Source organism: Pteronotus mesoamericanus, unplaced genomic scaffold (genome assembly GCF_021234165.1).
Source record: "Pteronotus mesoamericanus isolate MK-2021 breed Mesoamerican mustached bat unplaced genomic scaffold, CSHL_Meso_final contig_2, whole genome shotgun sequence".
Lineage (NCBI taxonomy): Eukaryota > Metazoa > Chordata > Mammalia > Chiroptera > Mormoopidae > Pteronotus > Pteronotus mesoamericanus.
The window spans coordinates 17,236,832-17,262,716 of record NW_026555084.1 but is presented as its reverse complement, the minus strand read 5'-3'; the positions used below and the strand labels follow the sequence as shown (position 1 = coordinate 17,262,716).

Below are 25,885 nucleotides of genomic sequence, written 5' to 3'. Positions count from 1 at the left end.
CTAGTGCTGAGTGTGGCAAGGTCCTGTAGGCCACAGGAGTGCCAGGCACACCCGCTGGTAAGTGTGGGTGCAGCCGGGTTCTCCCGCTACTGGGAGAACCAGACAGGCCATTTAACTAGGTGTGTGATCGCGAGTTAGGACTTAACCCCTCAGAACCCCAGGGTGTTTTATTAGCTAGGAGTGGGAAATGATAGCTACCTCATCACTCAGAGGAGCTTCCAGGTATAAATGAGGGGAAAAGTGCGTGTGTGTCTGACTGTATACACATATATAAAATATATAGCACGCAAGTAAACACTTCTACATATTACTTATATTTAGTCCATTCATATTATTTACAGTACCCCAGATTTTTTAAAAGCCTTAAGAAGAATGTTGAAAAGCATTGATTGTTCCCATTTTCCAAGTGGGGAGATAACCACAAAGAGGTGAGTGACTTTCTCTGTTTGACAGAGTCGATCAGTTTCAGTTGGAAGCAAATTCAGGTCTCCTAACTCATGGGACCACCCCGGTTTCCATCCGAAGCCACTGTACCAGTTGCCCTTAAATCTACAACAAGTGGCCCTTTCTTTTCTTTTTTTAAAATTATTTTTAATCCTCATCCAAGCATTTTTTTTTTATTGATTTCAGAAAGAGAGGAAGGGGGAAAGAAGGGAAGGAGTGAGTGAGAGAGAAACGCTGATGTGAGAGGGAAACATTGGTCAGTTGCCCGCTGTGTGCTCCTCAACCCCCGGCCAGGGATCAAACCTGCAACCTCGGGAGGTGCCTTGACGGGGAATCAAAACTGCGCTCTTGCGGTGTAAGAAACGACACTGAAACGACACTGCAACTAAATAAGCCACCTGGCCAGGGCTGACACGAGGCCCTTTTTGACAGGACTCTTCTCTGTTTAACACTGAATCTGACTGTTCCAGCGCTGAAAGTGCTGACTGGCGCTCTGCGGTCGGTAACCAGGAATCCAGGAATTTTCCGCCTTTGCTTATAAAACCAGGGAGGGAAACCTGGCCCTTGTGGCCTGAATGTGTCAGGGTAGCTCATAAAGGGACCTGATTTACAATCCAGGGTAGCACAGGTCCTTGAAGTCTGATGAAGTGATGAAGTCCAATCTTTTTTCCCTCACCAGGGCATAATAATAATTAAGACAAGCCACTCTAAAAAAAAAAGAAATTAGAAGTTTGTGAGAAAGAGGGAGAGGAGAGAGAGAGGAAGCAAAGGAGGCAGGGATGGAGGGAGAGTGGAGGGGAGGGAAGTTAGGAGGAAATAATCTCTTCGTTCACAAGGGAGGTTGTTAAGAATGGCTGCAATTCTAAGGAGAGTAGAAAATGAAAGCACAGAATCTTGAACTCAAGCCTGTTGGAGATGTTGGTTCCCATTTGCATTCTCCTCATCTAGTCTTCAATTGACAGAACTGAAATCATCACCTCCACCTGTCTGAGGTGGTGAGACTACGCCCCCAGAGAGCCAGGGCCCTCAGCGGGCCTCCCCCACCGATAAAGCCAGCCTGCGAGCAGTACTTAGAGCTCCTCTGTCCCACACTCTGCAGACATTCCAGCGGCTCCAAGTAAAACTAGAATCCTAGGAAGGAAAAAAAGAGCATGTAAAAGGGAGAGTGAACCTTCCAAAATCAAATATTTTGTTATTTGTGCTCCAATCACAGAACACCGAGTCTGACCCTCCGTGGGAACTCAAGATCCTTTTAAATTTCAGAGGAAGGTGCTGGCGGCTATGTAAGATAAAGTCCCTTCTGGGTAATTAATTTGGACTCCCTAAAAGCACTTCCACTCTCAAGAATACAGCAGGATGGATAGACTACATGGATGAAATCTTGTTTTTCTTCCCCAAAGCAGCCTCATTTAAACAAGAGAGAGACAGGTTTTCTGAGATAGTCCAGCTGGACTTAAAATGATATTCAGAACAAGGTACCGAACAGGCCCTTAGGAGATCAGAGATCCCATTCTGCTGTTTCATACGATCCCTGGATGAGACATGAGTTTAAATTCTAACACAATTCTAACACTAATACTATCTGTGTTTGGACAAGTGACATTCTCTCTCTGGGCTTCAGTTGTACCATCTGTGAAATGGGGACAATGATACCTCGCTCCCAGGGTGCTTGTTAGGGTTACGGGGGGTACTCTCTGTAAGGGGGGCGCTAAGCTCTGCTTGACACGCTATAAATGCTTAATGCGTGTGAGCCCCCATCATTGTTACTATTCCTTACGATTGTAAGTGGCCACTGCAACCTCTCCTCTCACAAACGCTCAAGAAGAACTGAACTAACATTCTGTTCATCAGAATCTGGAGACCTTGCCATAAAGGGAATTCCAGAGACGCCAGTCCCCAGCCAACCCTCCGCAACTGTTCTCAGCTCCTGCCACCAGCAGCCAAGGTCGGCCAGACTTCTCCTTTTAGCCAGCCCCCCCCCCCACGCCCCCCCCAATCCCGGAAAGTTCCCAGGGCACCTCCAGGTCATTCCTCCGAAATGAGCCTCCATTAGGAGATAACAATCTACTTGCTGGAATGCAGAGTGGGTGGAGAGGTCCTAAACCCGCTGGCTCGCAGGGCGCACTCCCTGCCCAAGGCACAGGTCTGTTTCTAGGACCCTCAGGGACAAACACGCCACTGACACAGAGAGAAGGAGAAAGGTCCCGAGAAAAAACACATCTTGAAGAGCAATGCAGTTTCCTGGCTCTGAGCCTTAATTGAAACAGGGCATAGTTTGGCAGGGTTGGTTAGCTATTCCGAATTTCTCAACTGCTACAGACAAATCTCAAACATATTCTTCCTTGCCCTCATCATCCAAACACTACGGCCATCAAAGTGTGCCAACCTGGGCGCTCCCTTCAAAACACAGCCCCCTAAGCAGAATTCATACCAAGCTTTGTTCACTCGATCCTGTTTGGTTTGGCTCTGCAGGGACAGACGGCAGGGGTAGGAAAAGCAGAAAGCCCCGGAAGCAGTAGCTGAAGGCCATATGACAGAACGGGGAGGCTGCTCAGTGTTCTCAACCAGAACATCCAAGTTAGCTACGTGCATTCTTCTCTCCCCAGAACTTCATGTTCACCATTCTAGAGATGCGATTATCTAAGGGCCAGCCAAGTTACGTGGCCTGCCCTGGGTCAGACTGCAGTGGGGGGATGGGCTGCGATGGCTCCTTAATCCCGGCCCGATAATAGTCTCCCCACCCTTAGCCGGGGACCAGGCAGGGATCAGCACCAGCGGATAACCAGGCGGGGACCTGGGAAGGGGACGGTGGCGAGGGGAGGGACGACCCAGCGCCGCCCAGCAGGAGCCAGAAAGCCTTTCCCTTCTCCCCGGGCCTGGCGACTGGGCCCGCAAAGCCCAGACCTCAGTCCCTTGTACACTGTTTTCATGATACTTGACATATCCTGGTACACACTGTACTGTTATTGACTTAGTATCAAGCTTAAATAAATGTCTTTTAAAAGGAAACACTCTCTACCTCCCATAAATCCTAAGCCAGTATCACTTACCAAAAATAGACATTAAATCTAGGAATAAAAACATTACTAAGTTTTGGCTATATTCTTGCTGCCTTCAAAAGGGTTCTAACAGCTGAGCTCAGATCTGCTACCCTTGTTAAAAAGGAAGGTTACCAAGTGTTGGGGAGTCACTTAAGGCAGACTGGCACTACACTGAGACTTTTTCCTTGAGCTGCTCAGGTTTGTCAAAGAATTAGCAAAGGGACAAGACTGCCCACATGATTCAATGGAATTGAATGTGCTCTTCCAGAACCACCGAAAATGATCTAATGAGACAGCAGAAACACCACCCCTGTAGAGCACAAACTGACGTGGGCCAATGTGGGTTGCCATGGACCTGTCGGAAGCAAAAAAAAGGCCCAACACAGAGCCACGGGGACCTGCCAGGTCCTGGGCAGCACAGCAGCCAGAGGGGACTATGGGGAATCATGAAGGATCTCTGGGCCAGAGGCTGGGGCTGCTGAGGGAGAGGCAGGGTGGGGGCGGTAGAGTGTAGAAGCAAACATGCCTAATCAGAAAATAGGGCGTAGCAGATGTGGTTTAGAAGAAATGCGGCACGTTTTTCGCTGGGCTTTTGGGAGAGGAGGCAGACAGGATGCTGCCTGGGATGGAAACCAGCCCGGAGAGCATCTGAGAGCCACTCAGAAGTTAGCTAGTAGCCCAGGGGTTGGGAAGCTGTGTGTCTCCGCCACTACTTAATTTGTGTGATTTTAGGCACATGACTTGGTGTGTCTCTGGGCCTCTGTTTCCTCTGCTGAGTGAAGGTGTAGCTCTAAGAGGCCCGTTTATGTAGCTGTAAAGTGCAGATCACTATGTCAACCTCAAGGCGTTATTGTGAGAATTAAATGTCATGCTGCAGGCTCAGACGCTTAGAAAGGGGTCCATAAGTTGGAAGCATTATAAATATCACTACTGCTCCTAATACTCTACTATGCTACCATCTCTATTTGATTGCTCTTATTATATAGATGCATAGTTAAAGGCAAACCCAAATCGCAGTGCAAACAGAAGTTAGCTATCACCGTTGTAACTAAACTGCCTGAGAAACGTGTGGCTCAGCATCCAAGTGCAAAGCAGAGCACAGATGAATGAAAAGTCAGTGCTTTTGAGAACTCATTCATGTCTGTCTTTGGTCTGGATTTATATGATAGTTTTGTGCTTTATGACTTTTTTGTTTTCTTCTGCACTGTTCCTTTTTAGGCCTCCGGTCCACACTCAATGGGTACGCGTTCTCTGCACACACACAGACTAGCCAGCTGGGCTCCCGCTTCGCCCCAATGGGATCCTGTGTCCGAGTCCCCGTGCCCATGCCAAAGCCAAATGCCTGCGTCGGCAGGCAGGAGGGCCTCAAATTTCAACCTGGGCCTTGATTCCAGGGATAAGCAGGTTTAATAATTCATTCCTGAAACAAGCACCTGTGTGACTGCTGGCTGTGAAGTTATATGTGAGGTTTATGGAGAAGCGGCGATGAAACAGTAGGAAAAGTAAGCCATGAGCACAAATAATAATGTGAAATAAAAAAAGAAAGGGTACTAGATTACTCTCTCCAGCAAAGCTATCATTTAGAATTGACGGGCAGATAAAGTGCTTCCCAGATAAGGTAAAGCAAAACCGAGCCCTTATTATATGAAATGTTAAAGGGACTTACTTAAAAAAAAAAAAAATCAAACCTGTGAACATTAAAATGGCAATAAATTCACAACTATCAATAACTGAGTCTAAAAAAAAGGAACTAAGAAAAACAAGCAGAACAGAAACAGAATCATAGATACGGAGATCATTTGGAGGGTTATCAGTTGGGAGGGGGAACGGGAAAATGGGGAATAACTGCAGAGATTAAGAAGCACAAATGGGTAGGTACAGAATAGAAATGGGGGAGGGGCGGTTAAGAACTATGTAGGAAATGGAGAAGCCAAAGAACTTACATGCACGACCCAGGGACCTGAACTAAGAGGGGGGATTGCTGGAGAGAATGAGGGGCTCTGGTGGGGGGCCAAAAGGGGGAAAATTGGGACAACTCTCACAGCATAATCAATAAAATATATTTTAAAAATTTTTTAAAAAATAAGCCAGTAAAAAAGAAGAAGAAAGGGTAAAACAATAGACACAGCGTAAACAATCAGCGGTTTGGGGAGGGGGCGGGGGAGGGGTGACAGGGGATCAGGTGGGGCACGGAGGGTTTCCGGGACAGTGGAACTGTTCCCTAACATACATGGCAGCATGGCTGTGTCAAAACCCACAGAACTGTACGGCAAGAACAGTGAACGTTGCTATAGAACTGTGGACTATTGCTGACAGTGTATCAATAATGGTCCATCCGTTGTTAACAAACGTACCACGCCAATGCACTGTTAATAACGGGAAACTGCGGTGGGGGGAGTAAGGAAGAGGACATGGGAGCTTGCTGTACTGTGCACTCAACAAAGAGGGGGTGGGTATCAGGAAATGGCTGATCTGGACATGCAGGTGCAGCCAAAGGCAATTCTAAGCAGAGTCGGGGAACAGTAATTCCTAACGAGCACGCACTGCATACTTCTTACGTGCCAGAAACGCTTAGGAGCCTTCTGTACATATTGTTCATTCAGCCCTTAATCAAATGCTATAACTTTTATGTTGTTCTTACCCCCACTGAGTTGATGAAGATGTGGAAGGTCAGGGAGTTCCGCTCATGGTCCAACATCATGTGCCCAGGTACTGGGAGAACCAACTGAACCAGTGCAGGAAATGCCTGCCGGGGGGAATTATGGAGCTGTGCAGGGTCCCCCGTGCTTAGGGTCCTGGAATGGGGGGAGGACGCAGGAGACGGCTGGCCCGCGGGTCTGACCTTTATTCTGAGTCCTGGGAGCTCTGGAAGGACTTTGGGAAAATGCGTGGAATACAATCCCAGAGTAAAAAGAAAAATTAAGCTGACAGAATGGCCATGCTGGAAATTAAGGAAGGAACTAGTCAGAGTAACAGCAAGTGGCAGGAAAAAAAGAAACAACCTTTATCACTTACAGCGCCAGGAAACATATGGATGGGACACTCAAACTGGGTTACTGAGGAGACTGTAGCAAAGGGATCACTTAACAAAGGGCGGACAGTGTTTAGGAAAATTAAATGGATGTGCAGCATCCAGGGACCAACAGTAGAGCGTCACCAGCATCCCCAGGCCTGAAGGAGGTGGGGGGCAGCGAAGAGGGCAGCTGTGCAGAGAGGTCTGTGTGAGAGAAGCTGTGACCGTCGGTGCAGGCAGGCAGCCGCTCCACGGGGCCCCAGCAGAGGGGAATCGGGGAAAAGGCCCTGCCTTGATTGCGCACCCTTTCTCCAGCTTCCCAGCCCAACAGGCGCCCAAGGCAGGTTCGGGAAAAGGAGCAGGGCAGAGAACGGCGCAGAGCGCACCTGGGGAGAAAAGCAGGAACTATCCAGCCCAGACCCTGGATAGCCAGCCATGGGACATGATTTCATAAACTGCAATATAGCCACACTATTATTATTATTATTATTATTATTATTACGTGCACATTATGCAGATACTTTGTAAACAAGTTCAATAGGCATCTTGAACAGAAGATCTAAAATAAGTGCAAAATATGCTTTTCTTCTTGCAAAAACAAACAAAAATACTCTATATAAACATGTTTATTATGTTTTTGTGCGAGGAAGAGAAAGATCTGGAAGGATGTCCACCAAATTAGTAACACTGGGCATGGTAGGAGGAAGGGAAGCAGGGGAAGGAGGTAGGAGGAACTGAATTCTTTTCCTCTTTCTCCTCTGTTTACTCATTTACATCATTTCACCAGGCGCACAACACATATGACATTTGATTATTTTTCAGAGAGATTTAATAAAAAAACTATAGAAAGGAAAAAGAATGATTGCTGTAGTCTAAGAATATGGACCAGAAAATGTATGCATACTGCAGAGAAGGCTGGAAATCAACTTAGCAACTGAAAGGGAATGGAAGCCCTGGCCAGGTAGCTCAGCTGGTTAGAGCATTGTCCAGATACACCAAGGTTGTAGGTTCGATCATCAGTCAAGGCACCTACAAGAAGCAACTCATGAATGCATAAATAAGTGGAACGACATATTGATCTCCCTCACGCGAGCGCATGCTCCCGCTCTCGTTATCTCTTAAGGTGATTTTTTAAAAAAAGGGAATAACGGAAAGTGGTGTGTCAAAATTGACTGAAGTTTCGAGGCAGGATGGCAGGAAGAACCCAATAATAAAAATGGAGAACAGAAAGGAGAGTAACAAAGTTGAGGGACAAGACTGTGAATAGTAATTTAAATGTGCTAGTCAACCACACAACCACGCAGCAGATAGAAGTTGGGGCCTGTGATTTAGAAGAATAGTCAGATATTCATGGATGAACTTCAGTTAATGTCACACTGAGAATCGCTACATCAACTGTAAGGTAACAGAGGATCGTAGAAAAGCCCCCAGAATGGGAGTCAAGAGCCCTGGATGCTGGTTATAACTCTGTGACCCTGAGCAAGGCACTTAGCCTTTCTGGGCAGCAGGCCAATGTATGGCGCCCACTTCCCTCTTTTAGAAGCGTTTCTCCTCTTTGATCACCGCTGACTGGCAGCTGGCTTTGACTGAGCCTTTAGAATGACAGGGAAGCCTAGTGAATTCCCACCCCATTGCTTCTTAGAAACAAGAAACTCTTTCACTAACCCTGAAAGACAGCCAAAATGCAATTCCCAGCGGAGGAATGCGGGCTCTGGGCTTGGAATGTGTGAGCGGCACCTTCAAATGACAGGCAATTATTCCCCATCTATTTGTGGCGGCCACAGGGATTCTTCTCCAAGTCCGACCTTATACTTTTAAAATTGGCGGGGGCTGCCTGGGGATTGTGGCTAGAAGCACACAAACCAGTGGCTTATGCAACTTCCTAAAACTGGCCCGTGGTGGATGCATTTAAGAGAACATACAGCTGCAACGTTGTAACTCACATCAGGTTGCCCCGGAGAGAGCCCTGGCAGAGACAGCGTGGGAGGGAGGGCCCGTCTCAAAGACCAGAGATGTTCCCCAGTTTGCTCTGCTCTGGAGTCCGGGCACTAGAGGCTGGTCTGTACAGGAGACTGTCCCAGTCTGTCCAGGCCTCAACGCTCACTTTGTGTCCACAAAACTGAAGTGCCAGAGCAGCCTGATGAAATGGTGAAAAAGAGGGTGTTCTGGAGCCACAGTCCTGGCTGGAAAGTGAGAGAACTTTCATCTGCCCCAAAGGACTGACATGAGTATTAAGCCGAGATTCTGATGCATAGTAGCTGTTCAATAAATGTGCACTTCTTTAAGAGTTGAAGGCACATGCTCTTTTGCTCAGTCAGGCACGTGGTGCCCCTGGCGGGATGCGCAAGCGTCATGGCCTTTGCAGTGCCAGGAAGCTCCAGAGCCGCGGACGAGATCACAAATGGCATGATAAACAGTACAAAAAAAGAAGCCCAACTGGGCACAGCCCTGAAGGCCAACCCTTTTGGAGGCACTTCCCATACAAAAGGAAAAAGCTAAATTCTGCCATGAGGAAGTGTGCCAGGGTCCAGATGATCAAGAATGTCAAAAAAAAAAATGAATAAAAAATCACAGCCTTTGTACCCAGCGATGGGTGTTTGAATTTTATTGAGGAAAATGACGAAGTTCTAGTTGTTAACTTTGGTCATAAAAGGTCATGCTATTGGTGACATACCTGGAGTCTGCTTTAACGTTGTCCACGTAACCAATGTCTCTCTTTTGGCCTTAGACAAAGGCGAGAAGGAAAGACCAGGATCATAAGTTCTGATGGCAAAAACATAGCACTAAATTTTCATATGCCCCGCCCCCCCCCAAACTGGATCCAAATCTTCTCAGCTCACTTCCTTTCACCTGGATGCCTGCCCACTGTCTCCTCTATCCCTAAAAAAGTAATTTAACTTTTCTTTTCTCTGTCTTTAACTACCTTCTTATCAGAGCTCAAACACACTTCCTAAGATGGAGTATGGGGGGCAGCGGGGATGGGGAAGATCACTCTTTTTCCTGGCTCTTCCTTCACACAAGAAGCAGAGAATGGTGAGCACTGGTTCTCTTGGTCACAGCCGTCTCTCTGCCTAGAAACCTGCATACCCACAGCTCTGCTTTCATTTGCTAGATGGGTAGTTATCAAAGCAGTGGCCATTTTTCACTCTTGGGCCCCAAACTTCTCCAAGTTATATTGACGGAGAAAACTACAGATGGTGTAAGAACAAGGACTTCAAGAGGTCAGGCCGACTTTGAAGGAAATGAACCCTTGAAATAGATGCAATTTACGCTCCACTTAAAACTGATCAGAACCCAGCCCTGGCTGGTGTGGCTCGGTGGATGGAACATCAGCCTGTGAACCAAAGGGTCTCTGCTTCAATTGCCAACTTACGATAATGCTTGGGTTGCAGGCCAGGTCCACAGTAGGGGGCGTGTGAGAGGCCAACCACACATTGATATTTCTCTCCCTCTCTCCCTCCCTTCCTGTCTGTCTAAAATAAATAAGACCTTTAAAAAAAAAGATCAGAACTCAGAAATGAGCCTAGTTGGCAGTTAATCCTATAATGAAATGTTTCTTCACCTTAAACAAAGTTCTAAGACCTTACACAATGGGCACCTCCTGGAATGTACTCAAGACCCCTTTGCCGTGGCCAGTGTGGCTCAGTTGGTTGGGATGTTGTCCTATAACCGAAAAGCTGTGGGTTTGATTCCTGGTCAAAGCACATGCCTGGGTGGGGGGTTTGATGCCCAAGTCTGGGCATGTAGGAGGGGCAACCAATTGACGCTTCTTTCTCACATCAATGTTCTTTCTCCCTTCCTCTCTCCAAAAGCAATGAAAAAAAAAAGTGTCCTTGGGTGAGGGTAAAAAAAAAGCCACTTCTTTAGAAGACTGCTTTTATTTGCAAATATCACACTGACATCACAGGAATACATCCCCTGCCCTCGAAGGCCTGCCGCCTTCATCCCTACCTGCAAAGACAGAGTTGCACCTACCAATGGATATTTTTCTCTGACATCAATGTCCCTCTCTCTCTCTCTCTCTCTTTCTAAAATCAGTAATATATCCTCAAGTGAGGATTAAAAAAAAAAAGTGCTGTGACTACTGACGTTTACAGAAGCAGTTGTCCCATGCATATCAAAGCAAGTTGTGACATGCATTAAATTGTGCCTAAAAACGGCAAAGAAGTTACAACCCTTGCAAGTCTCTTCAAGTCATCTCAGACACAGCAGTTTTCATCCGTGTTTTTTATCACTTTTTTCCCCTTTTATCCCAAGTCTTTTCATCTTTCATTCATCGGTCCATTCATTCAAGGTTAGACTGAGCTAAGCCTTTGCGGCTACAGCAGAGAACATCATACACATCGTCCCCATCACCAGGAGGCAGTCAGTCTCAGAGTCTTCTGATGACACTGCTTCCCAGACACCATTCTCCCCAAACCGCTTCATGCAAAGAAAGCACGTTAGTCTACATTAAAGCAGCAGGGTGCCTTTGCATTCATTTATTTCCCTACCCATTCATTCCTTCACTTAATGATCGTAAATGCCTCTTGTTCACAGGGCTGGGGATACAACTGTGAACAACATAAATTCCCTGCCATTGACCTGTCTGGTTGAAAGGGCAAAGAACAAGTAAGCTAGGAAATGAGAGTCATGTCAAGAGTCATACGGGAAATTCAGAAAGAGGGTAAGGCTTGGAAGAGAGCCTGGGTCTGCTTCTGATGAGGGTTTCAAAGGCATGTCAGAAGCTGTCTGCTGAACAGAGCTCGCACTAATCAGAGGGAGCAAGTCAAGAAACAAACGGCTCCTGGAAAAGACTGCTTCCCGCTCAGAGGAGCAGCCAGTGCAGAGCTCTGAGCTGGAGATGGACCTGGCCCATCCAAGGGACAGCAAGAGGGGAGGCTGGCTAATGACCCGTCACTGAGGGGCAAAGGCAGGACTAGGGTAGCCAGGCAGGAATGGATAGCCAGGACCAGGCCACGTGGACCCTTGAGAGCCAGACACAGGGCAGGAGATGTTTTAGCCGAGCTGAGATGGGATCTGATTTACATCTTTCAAGGATCACCCTGCTTATGCGTGAAGAATGGCCTTCTGGTAGTGATTCAGTTACAGGGTTCTTGCAGTCAGGCGACAGAGGCTTGAGCTGGGGTGATGGATGAAGTGATGAAAAAAACGGTGAGAAGGGGTTGAATTAATAAAGGTAGAGGCAACAAAGTTGCAGAGCTAGTCTGTGGCTGATTTAACTGGGGCTTAATTCTTGTATGCCCTGAAAACAAAGCCCACTGAAGTTTTAACTTGGCTGTGTCTTCTTAGTAATGAAGTCCAAGTAGGTTCAAATCTACACACTTCGGCTTTGATACACCACACAACCTTGAAACAAGGAGGATGCAACTGTAAGACAGCAATCTTTATTCAATATTCAAACAGCTCATATTTCTCCCATCATAACAACCGGATTTACCAGCAGCTCAAGTTAATATGATTTTTTTTTTTTTGGTCGATTGCATATTTTTCAGATCTTATTCTTAAGAAAGTTTCCACATCTGCTCATGTTACAGATGTATGGATCTGGCTTCCTGCTTTAGCAAATGTGACCCAGGGTGGGTAACAGATTCCCCTTCGATGGATTTGATTCCTTCAGGGCCTGGGGTCTATCACTACGACCATTAATTCTTTGTTATGTGTAGCTGCCCATTTTAGCATGCAAAGATATAAGCCACTGGGAAGATTTAGTTGTAAAATTAAAATACTTTCACTATCTTTTAAAATTTCCCTGATCTCTGTTTTCATTCTAAAATCAGGGACCAAAAATTTCCTGTCCAATCAATGAATAGGATTACAAGTCACTAAGACTGTAGACTCCATTTTTTTTCTTCTTACTAACTTTTAAAAGCTTGGTAACAATGTTTACTAAATAGCTTGGATTACCTTCCTCACCGACAGTCGCACAGGGGACTAAGTGAGGGTTTTGAAGTTACACAGTGGGGTGCATTTGGAGCTAGCTTCACCAGTTAGTTAATAACAGTATAACTTTCTGAGCCTCAATTTCTGTATCTGCAAAGTGGGTCTAGTAACTATAATCCAGGCATGTTATCAGGATGGAATGAGATGCCACATAGAAAATCATGACTTAAAATCAGTTAGCATGGACATAGTCTCTTATAAATATTAATTATCTGGGTTTCCCTTTTACGTTCACTGAGAACATCCCCTGTTTGAAGTGTTGAGTTTTTAAATGTCTTTGTGCTTAACTCACCCCTCCCCTCCCATTAGTTTGCTAGTACTGCCAAAACAAAGTATCAAAGGCTAGTGCCTTAAACATCAGAAATCTATTTTCTCACAACTCTGGAGACTGGAAGACCAAGATCAAGGTGTGGGCAGGGTTGGTTTCTTCTGAGGCCTCTCTGTTTGGCTTATAAACAGCCCTCTTCTCCTTGCTGTGCCTTCCCATGGTCTTGCTCTGTGTGTGCCACTGATCTCTTCTCATGAGGACACCAGTCATATTGGATTGGGGTCCACCCTTATGACCTCATTTCATTTAATTATCTCTTTCAAGATCCTATCTCCAAATACAGTCACATACTGAGGAACTAGGGATTAGGATTTTAACACATGAAATTTGAGGGGACAAATTCGGCCCTTAACAGCTCCTCACATTTCCTGCCTCAGAAAAAGTGGAAGAAAAACACTGAACAAAAGCAGAAGAAATGAGCCGTAAGCCTCATTTAAAAAAACAAAACAAAAAAACAAACCTATTTTATTGTGTGACCTTTGGCAAATTATTTTCCCTCTTTGGCCCATATTTTCTTAATCATTAAAATGAGAGGGTTTAGAATAACTGGTTCCTTATTTCTTTCCCTGCCCATAACCGAACAAAGCTAAGCTTTTTTTTTTTTTTTTTCATAATTTCTCAGAGCAAAAAGGGGCTGAGATGCAGCACGCAATGAAGTAACTGAAACAAAACAAAACAAAACAGAAACATACCTCCTTTGTGGAATAAACCCAGGATGAAGTTTCTAGAAGCAGGGGTCACATTCAATTGCTTTCAAACCCTCTAAGCTGTGTAAAGCCCTTACTCTAAGGCCATAATTTAAACCAATTTAGTTGGATAAACCAGAAACTCCACTCTGAATTTATCAGTATTCCTAAATAAAGTAATCTCATCAAGATTTGGGGCACAGATTGATTTTGAGGGGAAGGGTGTATGATTTCAAACAAAGGTCTCCTTGAAAGAATTAAGGGGTGGGGGGAGTTTTAAAACAAACACACATACACGCAGAAACTGTCAAATTAAAACCAGCTCCCAAGCTTACAGGTTAAGCCTTGAAGGGCGGGCAGAAGGGAAGGACTGGGCACACTTCCCTTCCAGCTGTGTAGCTTCAGGTCCTAAGACACGGTGTACCTCTACACACGTCAAGAGCCTCAACGAGACAGGGCAGCAATCAAGTATGGTGGTGAGAAAACAAATATGCTCATTTAAGAGGGAAAAGAGATTTCCTTGGAAAATGGCATGACTGCTGAAGCAACTGGAGCAGTAACAAAAACATAAGACTAGGATTAAAGATAGTGGGATTCAGCCCTGGCTGGGTAGCTCAGTTGGTTGGGGTGTCGTCCTGATACACCAACGCTGGGGGTTTGATCTCCAGTCAGGGCACATTCAAAAATCAACCAATGGCCCTGGCTGGTATGGCTCAGTGGGATGGGGCATCGTCCCTAGAACTGAACGGTTGCAGGTTTGATTACCAGCCAGGGCACAAGCCTAGGCTGCAAGTTTGGTCCCAGTCAGGGCGTGTATGAGAGGCAACCAATCAATGTTTCTCTCTCATATCAATGTTCCTCTTCCTCTCCCTCCCTTCCCCTCTCTCTAAAATCAATGAACATGTCCTAAGGGGAGGAATTTTTTATATTAATAAAAAAATTAATATTATTAAAAAAATCAACCAATGAATTCATAAATAATTGGAACAGCAAAATAACAGTTTCTCTCTTATCTCTCTCTCCAAAGTCGGTAAATAATTTAAAAAAAAAATTGGGACTCAAATATATTTTCTGATACCCATGAGCTGAGCAACTTCGGTCATTATTCAACCTCTCATCCTGGAGTAGCTTTTAATTTAACTTCAACTAAAAAAACAGCATCTGAAAATGAATCCATCGTTTCTTCTGTTGTTAGTACTAAGTTCTAGAAAACCACCAAAACAATCTAAACAAAACGGGATTAATTTAACCAGATCCCCAAGCACAGGGATAATATGCAGGTATTTAAAATTATGCTATGGTAGACTATTTAAAACATGAGAACATGTCATAACATATTATGGAATGGAAAGCAGATCATAAAGCAACATGAACAATATATGATACCATTTTCATAAATGACATATATAGTCATAAAAAATCTTGGACAGGTATATTCAGAAACTTTAAAATGTCTATCTTTGATTAATTTCATGTTAGCTTATTTTTATTGTCCTCATTTTGTTTGTTTTGGTAAATATTTCTATAATGACTAATTTTAAAATCTCAGTACCCTACAGGAAACCAGATACTAGAAAAAGCTCTAATTTGTTCAGCTCCTCTTGGATCTCGGTTTCCTCATCTGCAAGGGAAAGCTGAATTAAAATCATCTCTAAGAAGGCTCTTGACTCTATGAATTTCACAGAGCCATGTTAAGTCAAAACGTCAGCGGAATCTTGCTTAGGATTTATCAAGAAGCTGGGGAGTGCAGCGTGTGGTGTGGGATGGGAAGGTGCTGTTCCTTTGTTAAAAAGAATCTCTCATTGGTGTTTTTGCTAATTCAATGCAAAGGAGCCTCAGGGGCTAAGAATGGTGGGCATCTCCCTAGCAAGTAGACTGTAAGTGAGTAGAAAGTAAGTCAGCAACTCAACAGTGTGGAGCTGCCTGGAAGCGAGGCTGCCCTTAATGGGAAGGCTGGATGGCTTCCAGGACCAAGCCCAATCAGAGGAGGGCACCACCTGGCTGTCCTTTGTGACCCACAGAACCAGAACTACTCACTCATGCCTCAGGGGAAATAGGTACTGAGAAGGACCTAAGCCTGGGCTTTAAGTAAGTGAACTCCAATTTGAACCAACACTTTGTCATCATCCTGGAGCTGGGAGAAGCTAAGAGAAGGTCGAATTTAAGGTCGCACCATAGAGCGGCGTTGAGACTGTGGACCCTGAGTCAGTTTGAATTTTGGTTCCACAAGGTAAGACTTGTGTGATTTTAGGCAAATTTCCTGATCTAAGATTTCTCATCAATGAAATGGGAAGCCTAGTTGGAAATCCATCTACTTAATTGAGTTGTCTGGAAGATTCCATGAGATAATGGATAAAAAGCAGTTACTAGTAATACAGGATACAATAAATGTTAATTCTTATTGTTATTGAACTCATTTCCCTTTACATTCTAGATTAGATGCTCCTATCATTAGCATCACATTGCTAGGATCAGAGTTGATGGTCAATAAATATTTATTCAATCAAAAAATAGCAAAATGCTGTTACTACACCTGATTGTGTTATATATGACACAGTCTAACACAAATAGTACTTCAAATGCTTTCTAAGGTTTCAGATTCCATGAATGAATATACTTTAATCCTGCATTTTGCTTTCCCTTATAGATCCTCCTTTTTAAAGGATCGAGTGATTATTAGTACACAGAGACTGTTGAGATTATAAACTCTACACTTTACAAAGATGAGTTTAATAAAATGTGCTTACCGTCCCCACCCCTCAAACCAAAGGGTGAATTTTAGAATATAAGCCAATAACAGGAAAAGCTCCAAACGTAAGCCCCGGAAAAGCTGACAGATGCGTAGGGTGAGGGGCTAAAAATCTTTAAGAAAACAAACACACCGGCACATAAACATTCCATTGAAATGGCCAGCCCTAACAGGGAAACAAAAAAGAACCGTGGGCTGCTCCCTGACCAAGCTCTCTGGATGGTGGAGTTAGCTGCAGACATGCAGACAGGCCTATCTAATTGCAGCTAATAGCACTAATGACTTGTGGCTTCTGTGCAAAAGCAGAAGGAGGCTCAATTAAGATCTGTGTCAGATCCTGGTTCAAAAAGCCATGGTGACAATTTTCTCCATTTGAATGAAGACATAAAGGTCTCTATTTGAACTGTAAGAGAAATGATATTCTGCTTGCAAGCAAGAAGCACCCAGGTAGGCCCCTGAAACAGGCAAAGGATGGGTCCAGATGCAGAATTTGGAAGGACAGAAGCATGGACGGAGGCCGGAAGAAACAAGTACCAATGATCGATGGCCTCCTTGGCACATTTGCCCAAGCCGGGTCCTGACTTACAGTTAACTCTGCTTTTTCTGCTAAAGGGCTGTCATGTTTCTCTTGGTGTAGAGGTCTTCTGCCAGTTTCTTAGAGCTGAGTCTTATCTTTTAAAACTTAATATTCTAGAAAGTTGTCAGTGAAAGGGAGGGTGGTGTGCAAGCACAAATGCATGTAGGTTCTGATCATCTTCTCCCTTGAAATTATTTTTGCAGAGAGTTAAATGTCCATTCACTCAACAAATATTTACAGAGGGCTTGATATGTGCCAGCCAAAGACTAAATACTGGAGATTTAACAGTAACAGAACAAAAACCATCCCTACCTCATGGAGCACCTGTGGCATTACTTGGCCTTTGGGGTGGGTTATTGCTGTTGGATGTCAGCCATCACATTCAAAGTATTGGCAAGGGCAACTGAATACAGCTCGATGAATATGTGCTGACCAGGAGTTGTTTTCTGTTGGTTTGCTGGTTTGTTTGACCAGTCTAGATTTGAGGCAATTGTCACCTTTGTGCTCTTATCAAAGGTAGCCTCATCCAAAAAAGAGACTGTATGTACCAGCAAACAGATCATGGTATCACTTCAATAATACTCATTTAGCCCTGGCCCAGCGGCCCAGCTGGTTGGAGTATCATCCCATACACCAAAAGGTCGGGGATTCAGTCCCTGGTCAGGGTGTATTCAATGTTCCTCTCGCTCTCCCTCCGTTCCTCTCTCTCTAAAATCAATAAAAACATATCCTCAGGTGAGAATTTAAACTCATCATCATCATCATCATCATCATCACTTAAATTAATATTAACACCCTGCGAAGGAAAGGACCTATCTCAATCATCATTATTCCATTTATCTCCTGCAGAGTCTTACTAACGAAGTCCACTGTCTGAATGAGAAAAAGACTGGGATTTTAAGGGTAAAAAACAACCAAAGACCCTTATATCCAACACAGATGTTGGCTGGTCCCGCTGAGCTGAAGCCAGCAACTGCCGTGCTCATCCATTCCTCACCGCTCTCCCTTCCCTCGCGGGGAGGGCTCAGAACTCCTCTCTGAACTGGGAACTCAGTGAGGGGGGCCTGACCACGATCTCATGAGAAAATAGAAGGCACAATAAAGGCTCACGGGGTCATGTGCACTAGCAGGGACTTTAGGGGTCACCTAGTTCAGTGCCCTCATTTGACTGGTGCAGAATCTGAGAAGGATAATAAGGGTTTGCCCAAAGTCACGTGAAAATTAGAGGCAAGGGCAGGCCGAACCACAACGCGCTGACACTCCATCCGGGGCTCTCGTCCTTCCCCTGCATCCTAAAACAAGAGGGCTCCTCTTGGCCTTGGCCAGTAGCTCAGCTGGTTAGAGCATCAGCTCAATATGCCAAGGTTGAGGGTTCGATCCCCCCAAACCCTCATACCTTTCCAGTTATACATGCTCCTGGGCAAAAGCCACAGAAGAATACACTAATAAATGAATAAATAAGTAGAACAACAAATCAATGTTTCTCTCTCCCTCTCTATCTCTAAAATCAATCAATAAATTTTAAAAATTAAAAATAAATCAGAGAAATCTGATTAAAAACAAAAAGAGGGCTCCTCTCTTAAAATAAAATCTCATCCTATCGCTGCCCAGTACTTCCATGGGAGGGGGTGGGGGAGATTGATTAAGCCATAAGAAATGTGTCTTTGAATTCCAGATGTCCCAGTTAGGTTCCTGGACCACTCTAGAGAGGACTGTCCTCCCCCCCCCCCCCCCACCATCTGGCTTAGGCTACAGGGCGCGTCCTGGATTTCTCTGCCTGGCTGAATGGGAACAGGGAGCGTGGCTCCTTCTATGCCCGGAACAGGACAGGGACAGAGTGAAAAAGGGCCGTGGGCCCAGATCTGCAGTTGGGCAAGGCAGAAAAACAGCATCTGCTTTTCCATCCCTTTCCACTCATACGTGCTCCTGGGCAAAAGCCAGAAGCTAACTCAGACAGCCGGCAGAGCTATGCTTGGACCACTGTTAGGAAGACATGCACTTAGTTGTTGTTCCAGTGGTGATGTGATGGGCTTGGCCAGACCATCCCCACTCCTTCTACCCTGTGAACACATCTGTGAGCTAACAGGTGTGGACAGCTGGAGGTGATGGGAGGTGGGGATAGTCACCTGTGGATATGGAATTACCACTTTCCTCCCTGAGAGACTAACTCACCTCTGGAGGGATCGATCCCAAGACCTTGCTTTTTCAGCTGTGTGACTTGAGTCAAGTTACTTAATCTCTCTGAGCCTCTATCCAGGCCACAAAATGATGGTTAGTGATTGTAGCTACAGGAGTTGTTCCGAATGAATCCATGTAGTATTCACTCCATGGATTAGTAGCACAATGAGTGTACTAATTCACTCAAGACACTGAATAAATGGTAGCTATTAATAATAGCTCCACTATTCTTAGTCCCATCTTTCTCATCACTGAGCTCCCTACAACCTAGACTAGGGCCAAAAGAAGAGGCCAAGTAGAGAGGCTCATCCTATTCCACCAAACTACTTTTTTGGTCTATTTCGTATATTGACATAGATATATATTGAGCTTGAGGAGAGAGGGATTTCACAGCAGAAACGAGTCCAAAAATAGAGGAGCCTCTTTGTCTGGGTTGTCCAGGGTCTTCCCCGTTTGTTTCCCTCCTGCCTACAGCAAATGGGAGGCAAGGTGTACAAAGCAGAGCACTGCTTTGAGGACAGAGTAACCAGGGAGCCGTGCAGGCTTCCATCTACATCCATCCCCAGAGGTGATGACATATTCAAATTTCCAGCCCCCTTATGATTAGAAGCGCTGATTCCATCAAAGAGATGCAAATTTACATCCTCAGGAGACAGTCCTACGACTGTAAACATTTTGTGATTTTTCAAATGTAATAAGCAGGCATAAATAGTTCTGTGGGACCCGTCTGTACATGAACAGAGGGCCTGTTAGGATCTGAAGAGATTTTTTGTTCTTTTTCAAGTTCAATTTTATTTTCTTTTTTCCAACTGAGGAGAAAGGACAGAGGAAAAGCCAAGGAACAGGGAACTGTGAAGAAATTGCTAGAAAGGGTATTTGTAAGCTGTGTCCCTCTAGGCTAGAAGCTGATTAGGACTGAAAACAGTATAGTTCAACTAAAAAAAGTGTCCTTTATTTATGTCTAATGGCCTCTCTTAGATTGTCACAAAGGAATGACAGGCATAAATCTGAGGAACATTGTGTCATAATTAAAGGGGGGGATGTTTTTATATAACATTGTGCTACCTTTTATTTGTTTCTGAAGACTTGTATTTTAAAAAAAATTCCTTATCTCTTTCTACTCCAGACTTTTGTCAAGTCGTCTTTTATTATTTTCCACATTCCAAAGCAGCTGAGGTTTTATAAATAAATCCGTTTACTCTCTCCCAAATACATCCGGGGTTCACAGACCATTTTCAGGCTCCCTTCCTCATTTGAACCTTTCAACAGCCCAGGGAGATAAGCAGGATGGGTTTTTATTTATAAACTGGCAGTTCTACCACAGAGACTTGAATTCCCTCAGGAAATGGATTTCTCTAGAATTCCCCCAAGCACCCAGCCTGGCTCCATCGGTTACTAATAGCTCTTTATTCGCTATCTTTTGGGAAAGAGGAATAACCTGGCGGAGAAGCAGCACATACCTGCTCAGACTATAAAGTAACAAATGAGCACCCCAGGTAGGGCCTGAGCTGCGGTTTCCGTGATCAGCTATCTAAGATGCTGGCCATTGGTATGTCTTTGATAGTTTTCCTCTGTCTCTTACACTGGAATTGCCCTTCCATGGTGCCTTACACGGATAGAGCTGGCTTGGGGTGACCTCCCTTCCCTCGGCCTCCCAAGCTCTAGTCCTCCAGGTCCTCACATCCGTTCTAATATGAAGTGACACCGATTGAAGCAAGAGGAAGGCAGGATCGAAGGGTGGGGCCGCACTCCCCCCCCACCCCGTTCAAGTGTTGCAGAGATCTGGGTATTCCCCAAGATTATAAGCCCCCTTCACTCCCCCCCCCAAAAAAATCCCACACCGCGCACAATCACACTCTGCCCTCCGATGAGATGCCCCAGACCACACTCCCCAGGTCCGCTCCCTGACTGAGGGTGTCAGCCGGCAGTTCCCAAACATCCCACACAAATGTCACAACCGCCAAGGCAGCGGAAACGCGCTACCTGCCAGGCAGTGCCAGGCAGTATTTACGGGAACCCAAATAGTATTTGCAAAAAGCCATTTCTCTGCTATTGGGCTCCTGGAGGGAGCTCAGGAGCTCTTCGGCCACACCTTCGAAAACCTCCTCTGCACGCAGCTCTGGGAGGCAGGGGCTGTACCAGCGCAGCGGAGGCTGCGAAGTCAGACGACCTGGGCTTCATCTCCAGCGTTGCCCCCACATTCTCACTGGGTAACACCGGGTAAATGACTTCGCCTGTCTACCTGTGCTTCAATTTCCATAACTGTGAAACGGGTTTTTGCAGGGAGTCTACGAATAGAATACAAATGAAGCACTGGAAACTGTTAGGTCCCTACCACTCCGGTGGTCAGCTTCCAATTGTAGCTTCTGTCAGAGAAAAACAGTGACTGTAATTATCCCAACTTCCTACCTGTAGCATTGATATGGTAGCTGCTGCTCCTAAAATTGTTATTTGTATTCACTGATTAGAACAAGTAAGAAGGACTGTGTTACAGGATTGGTTGACAGTGGCTTCTCAGGTCCTACCTGGAGCAGAGACTGAGTCTTCTAAACCGTCTGCCTTGCCAACCTCAAGTCACAGTGATGGTAGAGTCAGGGACATGCACTTTGATTTCAGCCAGGTGTGTAGCTTTGAGTCCCGCCTCTAACATTCGAGCTCTCGCCTGGGCCAAATGCATTCGATTTTCAGGGGTTTTTGTTTTTTTTTCCAAATCGGGGTAACTACAGTACCTCTCAGTGTTGATTCAAGGATGAAATGAGATGATGCATGTAATAAACACTTAATGGGTGTGAGCTATTCTTATTAGGATCTCTTTTAAATTCTTTTATTGATTTACTGGATCACCACTAGGTATCTCTGTGCTAGGCACTTTGCTAGGGAGTGGAAACAGAGGCAAATGACAGTACAAGGTCCCTGCTCTGATTTGCTGGGCCACCTCCAAAATGCCAGTCTCTGACATTTAGAAACAAGGTCTCGTGTTGAGGTAGATGGTTCAGGTCATGCAAGTAGATGACCTAAGAAGGCACAGTGACATCTGAGGTCTGAGATACGGGGAAAGCCCCAGACAATTCTACCAGCCACAGAGAAACCCCCACCTGCTCCGGGAAACCAATAAGCACAGGGTAGCGAGAAGGCTTTAATCTCAGGAAGGCAGCACAAATAGGTGGAAGGAAAGACAACAAACGAAACCTTATAGCGGCCCCCCACATTGTGGCAGAGGGTGGTGCTTGGGAAGACAAGGGGTGCAGGGCCAAGAAAGACTGCTCCCATCGGGCCTCAGCTTAGAGTGACATTTTAACTACTGGGTGGGGCAGCCTTCACTAGAAGGAATATGGAGAGGACAGTAAACTTAATTCAAATTCTACAGTCTTACCATTAAAAATGAACTAGAATTGACAGTAGGAGACAAATGTTGTATTTAAATCTTTAATCACATTTTCTGTATATCTCTGTGTCCATATTTCTATGTTATTCAGAAAGATAAATATTCGAATCCTTGCAGTATGTAGACAACCACGGTCATCTCTAGACATGCAAAAGTACGAAAGTATTTCATCCTGAAATAGAATCCTTGTTCATGGCAATACAAACACAAAGCATGGGTGGGGGGGAGCTACCAATGCATTTCTTGCTCCCAAAGACCAGCATCCCCCTCCCTCCCGCCCTACTCCTCTTCTCCCTGCTTCTGTCCCCCCCCCCACCCCCCCGCCAGCCCCGGCCCGGCTTTCAACAATGAATATCGGGCAGCCTGGCTTGAAGAAATTCACAACCACTGTACATTCCTGTCACAGCTGCTGGAGACACAGCCCCAGCTCCAGGCAGAGGCTGTTATGCAGCACCACGCCCCGCACGCAGGGAGAAAGAATGGAAGCCGCACTGAAAATGAAGGATGCGCCCCAGGGAAGAGCATCCAAACAGGAACAAAAGGGAACCTCTTGCAAACCGGGCCCTGGAATTAGGGGATAACCTCACACGTGGTGCCTTTTAAGGCAAGTAAGTTATCAGAGCTAAATGTGTTTTTCCCTAAGGGTGGCTTAAGTGACACCCAGAAGAATGGGTGTGGCCCTCAATGCCATGTCACAAGCTAAGTCCCATTAGAAGAACCATTGCAATCTTCAGACTAGGAAGAAAAAAACAAACAGGAAAAAAAAAATCTGTTTTCTGCTTATCCCAAACAGAATTGGCAAACACATACTGGACATAAAACAAGTGGCATATATTCAAGCCTACCTCCGCGTGTAATAGCGTGAGAACTAGGGTTCACCTGAGTTAGGGAAAAATTGAGCTTGTGTCCTAATCAGCCTTTTTTTCTTACAATACCTTCCACAGCTCTTTGCAAAGACAATTGGCACTGAGAAAATAACTGTGCCTTGTAAAAGACTCACAACATTTCTTCTATAGTGGGAAGTCAATGCCATCAGGTAATGAATGGTAAGGGATAATGGAATGAATGGGAAAGCAGAAAGGTTGGGTTTAAACCTATGGCCTCTACCTGTCGGAAAGACCCCCACCCATCCCAACTTTTCCCCCAGGGGGAAGTGTTCCTTCCCTGGGACCAGATAAATAGCTGGTAGGGGTGGGGCGCACTTGTGTGGAATGAAGCTCAGGTGCAGGAGAAAGGGAGGATGCTGCAACCAAAATAAACCACTTGACAAAGTGCACCAGAGACAAGAACAGCTTCCTCCTGCCTGCAGGGGGGAAGGTCCCGCATGGCGGAGGCAAAGGGTGTTCCAAGCATAACCAAACGAGTGCAAACAGACTCATGCCCACAGCAAAACCTAATGAATTGGGGACAAATTAACTACAGTAGCAGGTACAGCTCTGCTCTAGGGCAGCTGCAGAGCCTCCCAGGGGCCAGCTCTTCACTTCCTTTGTTCGCCTTGCAAAGATGGAGTAGCCACCCATTCCCTTACTACACATCACACACACCACACACACACCTCCTTCACTACAGACACAAAGCACAACTGCACTGGTTCGTGCTAAACTAACAAATGCCGGTGGATTTTTTGTTGTTTTGGTTTTTTTCCTCTTAATGCCCATTACAGCCTATAGTAAGTCCCTTCCATTTGGGGGCATCATTTCAGGGCATCCTGGAGGAAGCCCAGCCCCGCATTCTGTTGCGAGAGCATCTTGTTGGACGCTGGTGTAACCGTGGCTCCTTCTATACCTGATAAAGGCACGTCCCTTCCCCACCCCGCCAAGGTACTCGCCCGGCGCATCTGACACCCGCAGGCCGTGAGTGGCTACGTCTCGCACACAATGGCACTTGGACAGGACCTGCACACGGCGTGCGCCTGCGACTACAAACGAGAATCTGCTCTAAAACCTCAGCCTTTTCTTGGAACGAGGAGGAGACGTGACACGAAAAATGTAAAATGCATCGAGGGCAGAGAAATAAAAAACAAAAGTTGTCATTCCCCCTACAGCCAACATTAGCTGTCCAGTCCCAAATATGACGCACAGAAATAGGAACTGGGTGAATGCAGGCAAGAAGGGGACGGGGTGAGGACGGAAGGTCCAGACACCCCATCACCCTAGCGGCGCGGGGGGCAGAGCCACGGGGCTGGAGCTGGGAGAGGGGCGCGGTCGGGCTGCCAAGTGTCCCTAGGGTAAGGTGTCATCTCTCCACACCCCGCCCCGCCAAAAGCAACCTTAATCAAAAAGCATCCCTGGCCTGGGGCTGCACACACCGACACCCCAGGAGGCGCGGGGGTTCCGGGAGGGCCGGGAGCCCTACGTTCTTGGGGAACTACCGGGTTGGTGGGAAAGGAGGCTACATAATCCTAAACTCTCCGCGCCAGTGTTTGGGTTTCCTCTTTGTTTTGTTTTCCCCAAACCCCCGGGTCGCTCTGTTCTCGGTGGCGCCCGCCGCGCCGGCTGGACTGACCGCCGCTCTCCACCCCCCCAGACCCGGGTCCCCGTGCCTCCCCGGGGACGGACTAGGGATCCAAGCCGCCCCGCCCGCGGCGCAGGGGGACCCGGCGAGAGAGGGAGGGAGGCGGCGGCTCCCGGACTCACCGTGATCCGCGGGATGTTCTTCTTGCCTTGGTAGGACATGGTGGCGGCGGTGGCTGAGCAGCCGCGTCCCTCCCTCCTTTTTCGGGTCCTGCTCGCCCGCGCCTTCCTCAGCGCACAGCGCCCGGAGATCAGGTGGAGCGAATGGTGCGCTGGCCGCCGCCTCCCCTCGCCTCCGCCCCCCTCCCGGGCTCCCGCGGCGGCTGCCAGAGACAATAGTAAATCTCCCTGGTCTCCCTTTCACCCCCGACCCCCCCGCCACACACACCCTCCTCCACTCGCGTTCACGCCCGGGCTTTTTTTTTTTTTCTTTTGCGGTGCCAGCTGGGACCCCGTAAGACAAGAATGGCTGGTCTGCGACTCCTCCCTCTTCTCTCTTATCCCTATTGATTTTCCTCTTTGCATCTGCCTCACCCACTTTTTCTTTTTCTCCTTTTTTTTTTTTTTTTTTTTTTTGGTGACTTGCGAGTACGGCGGAGTCAGTCTGCTCCACGGCCACCAGGGGGCGCGAGGGACTTTTCCCGGCGGTGATGCTGCAGTCCCGGTGCAGGAAGAGAAGCTCTGGGGTCGCCCTCCCGGCCAAGCTCCGGAAAGCGCCATGGCCTCCCCGCAGCCCCTGGTCCGGTTTCTCCCATCTCCACCCTCATTTCAGAAAAGTGGCCCCTCCGGACGTCCCTCCCGGAACCTGCGATCCTTGGCCGTCCCTCGCGCGGGCTGGATGGGGCGGCCGCCGCCTTTGTTACAGCCCAGGGCTGGGCGCCGCCTCTGTTGGTCGCTGGGTGTGTAAACAGGCAGCGCAGACCCTTAAAAAGTCGCGAACTGGTCAGATCCCGTGCAGCCGGGCCGGCCCGCGGTTATCCTGAGACCAACAGAATAGGTGGCAGAAAGTGTTAAGCAACCCACTCACT

The 25,885-nt window shown here is 46.5% G+C and overlaps 1 protein-coding gene and 1 pseudogene across 1 annotated transcript in view; one reads left to right on the top strand and one right to left on the bottom strand.

Annotated features, from left to right (window-relative positions):
* The window catches only part of DPYSL3 (dihydropyrimidinase like 3), a 58,846-nt gene extending 33,644 nt beyond the window's left edge, over positions 1 to 25,202 (bottom strand). Inside the window, exon 1 of the mRNA XM_054568223.1 lies at positions 24,981 to 25,202. Within this exon, the coding sequence (XP_054424198.1) occupies positions 24,981 to 25,019 (39 nt within the window). The 5' untranslated portion in view covers positions 25,020 to 25,202. The remainder of the gene's footprint in view (positions 1 to 24,980) is intronic.
* On the top strand, positions 8,838 to 9,258 carry LOC129066571 (40S ribosomal protein S23-like; annotated as a pseudogene).
* Positions 25,203 to 25,885: the final 683 nt, after the last annotated feature.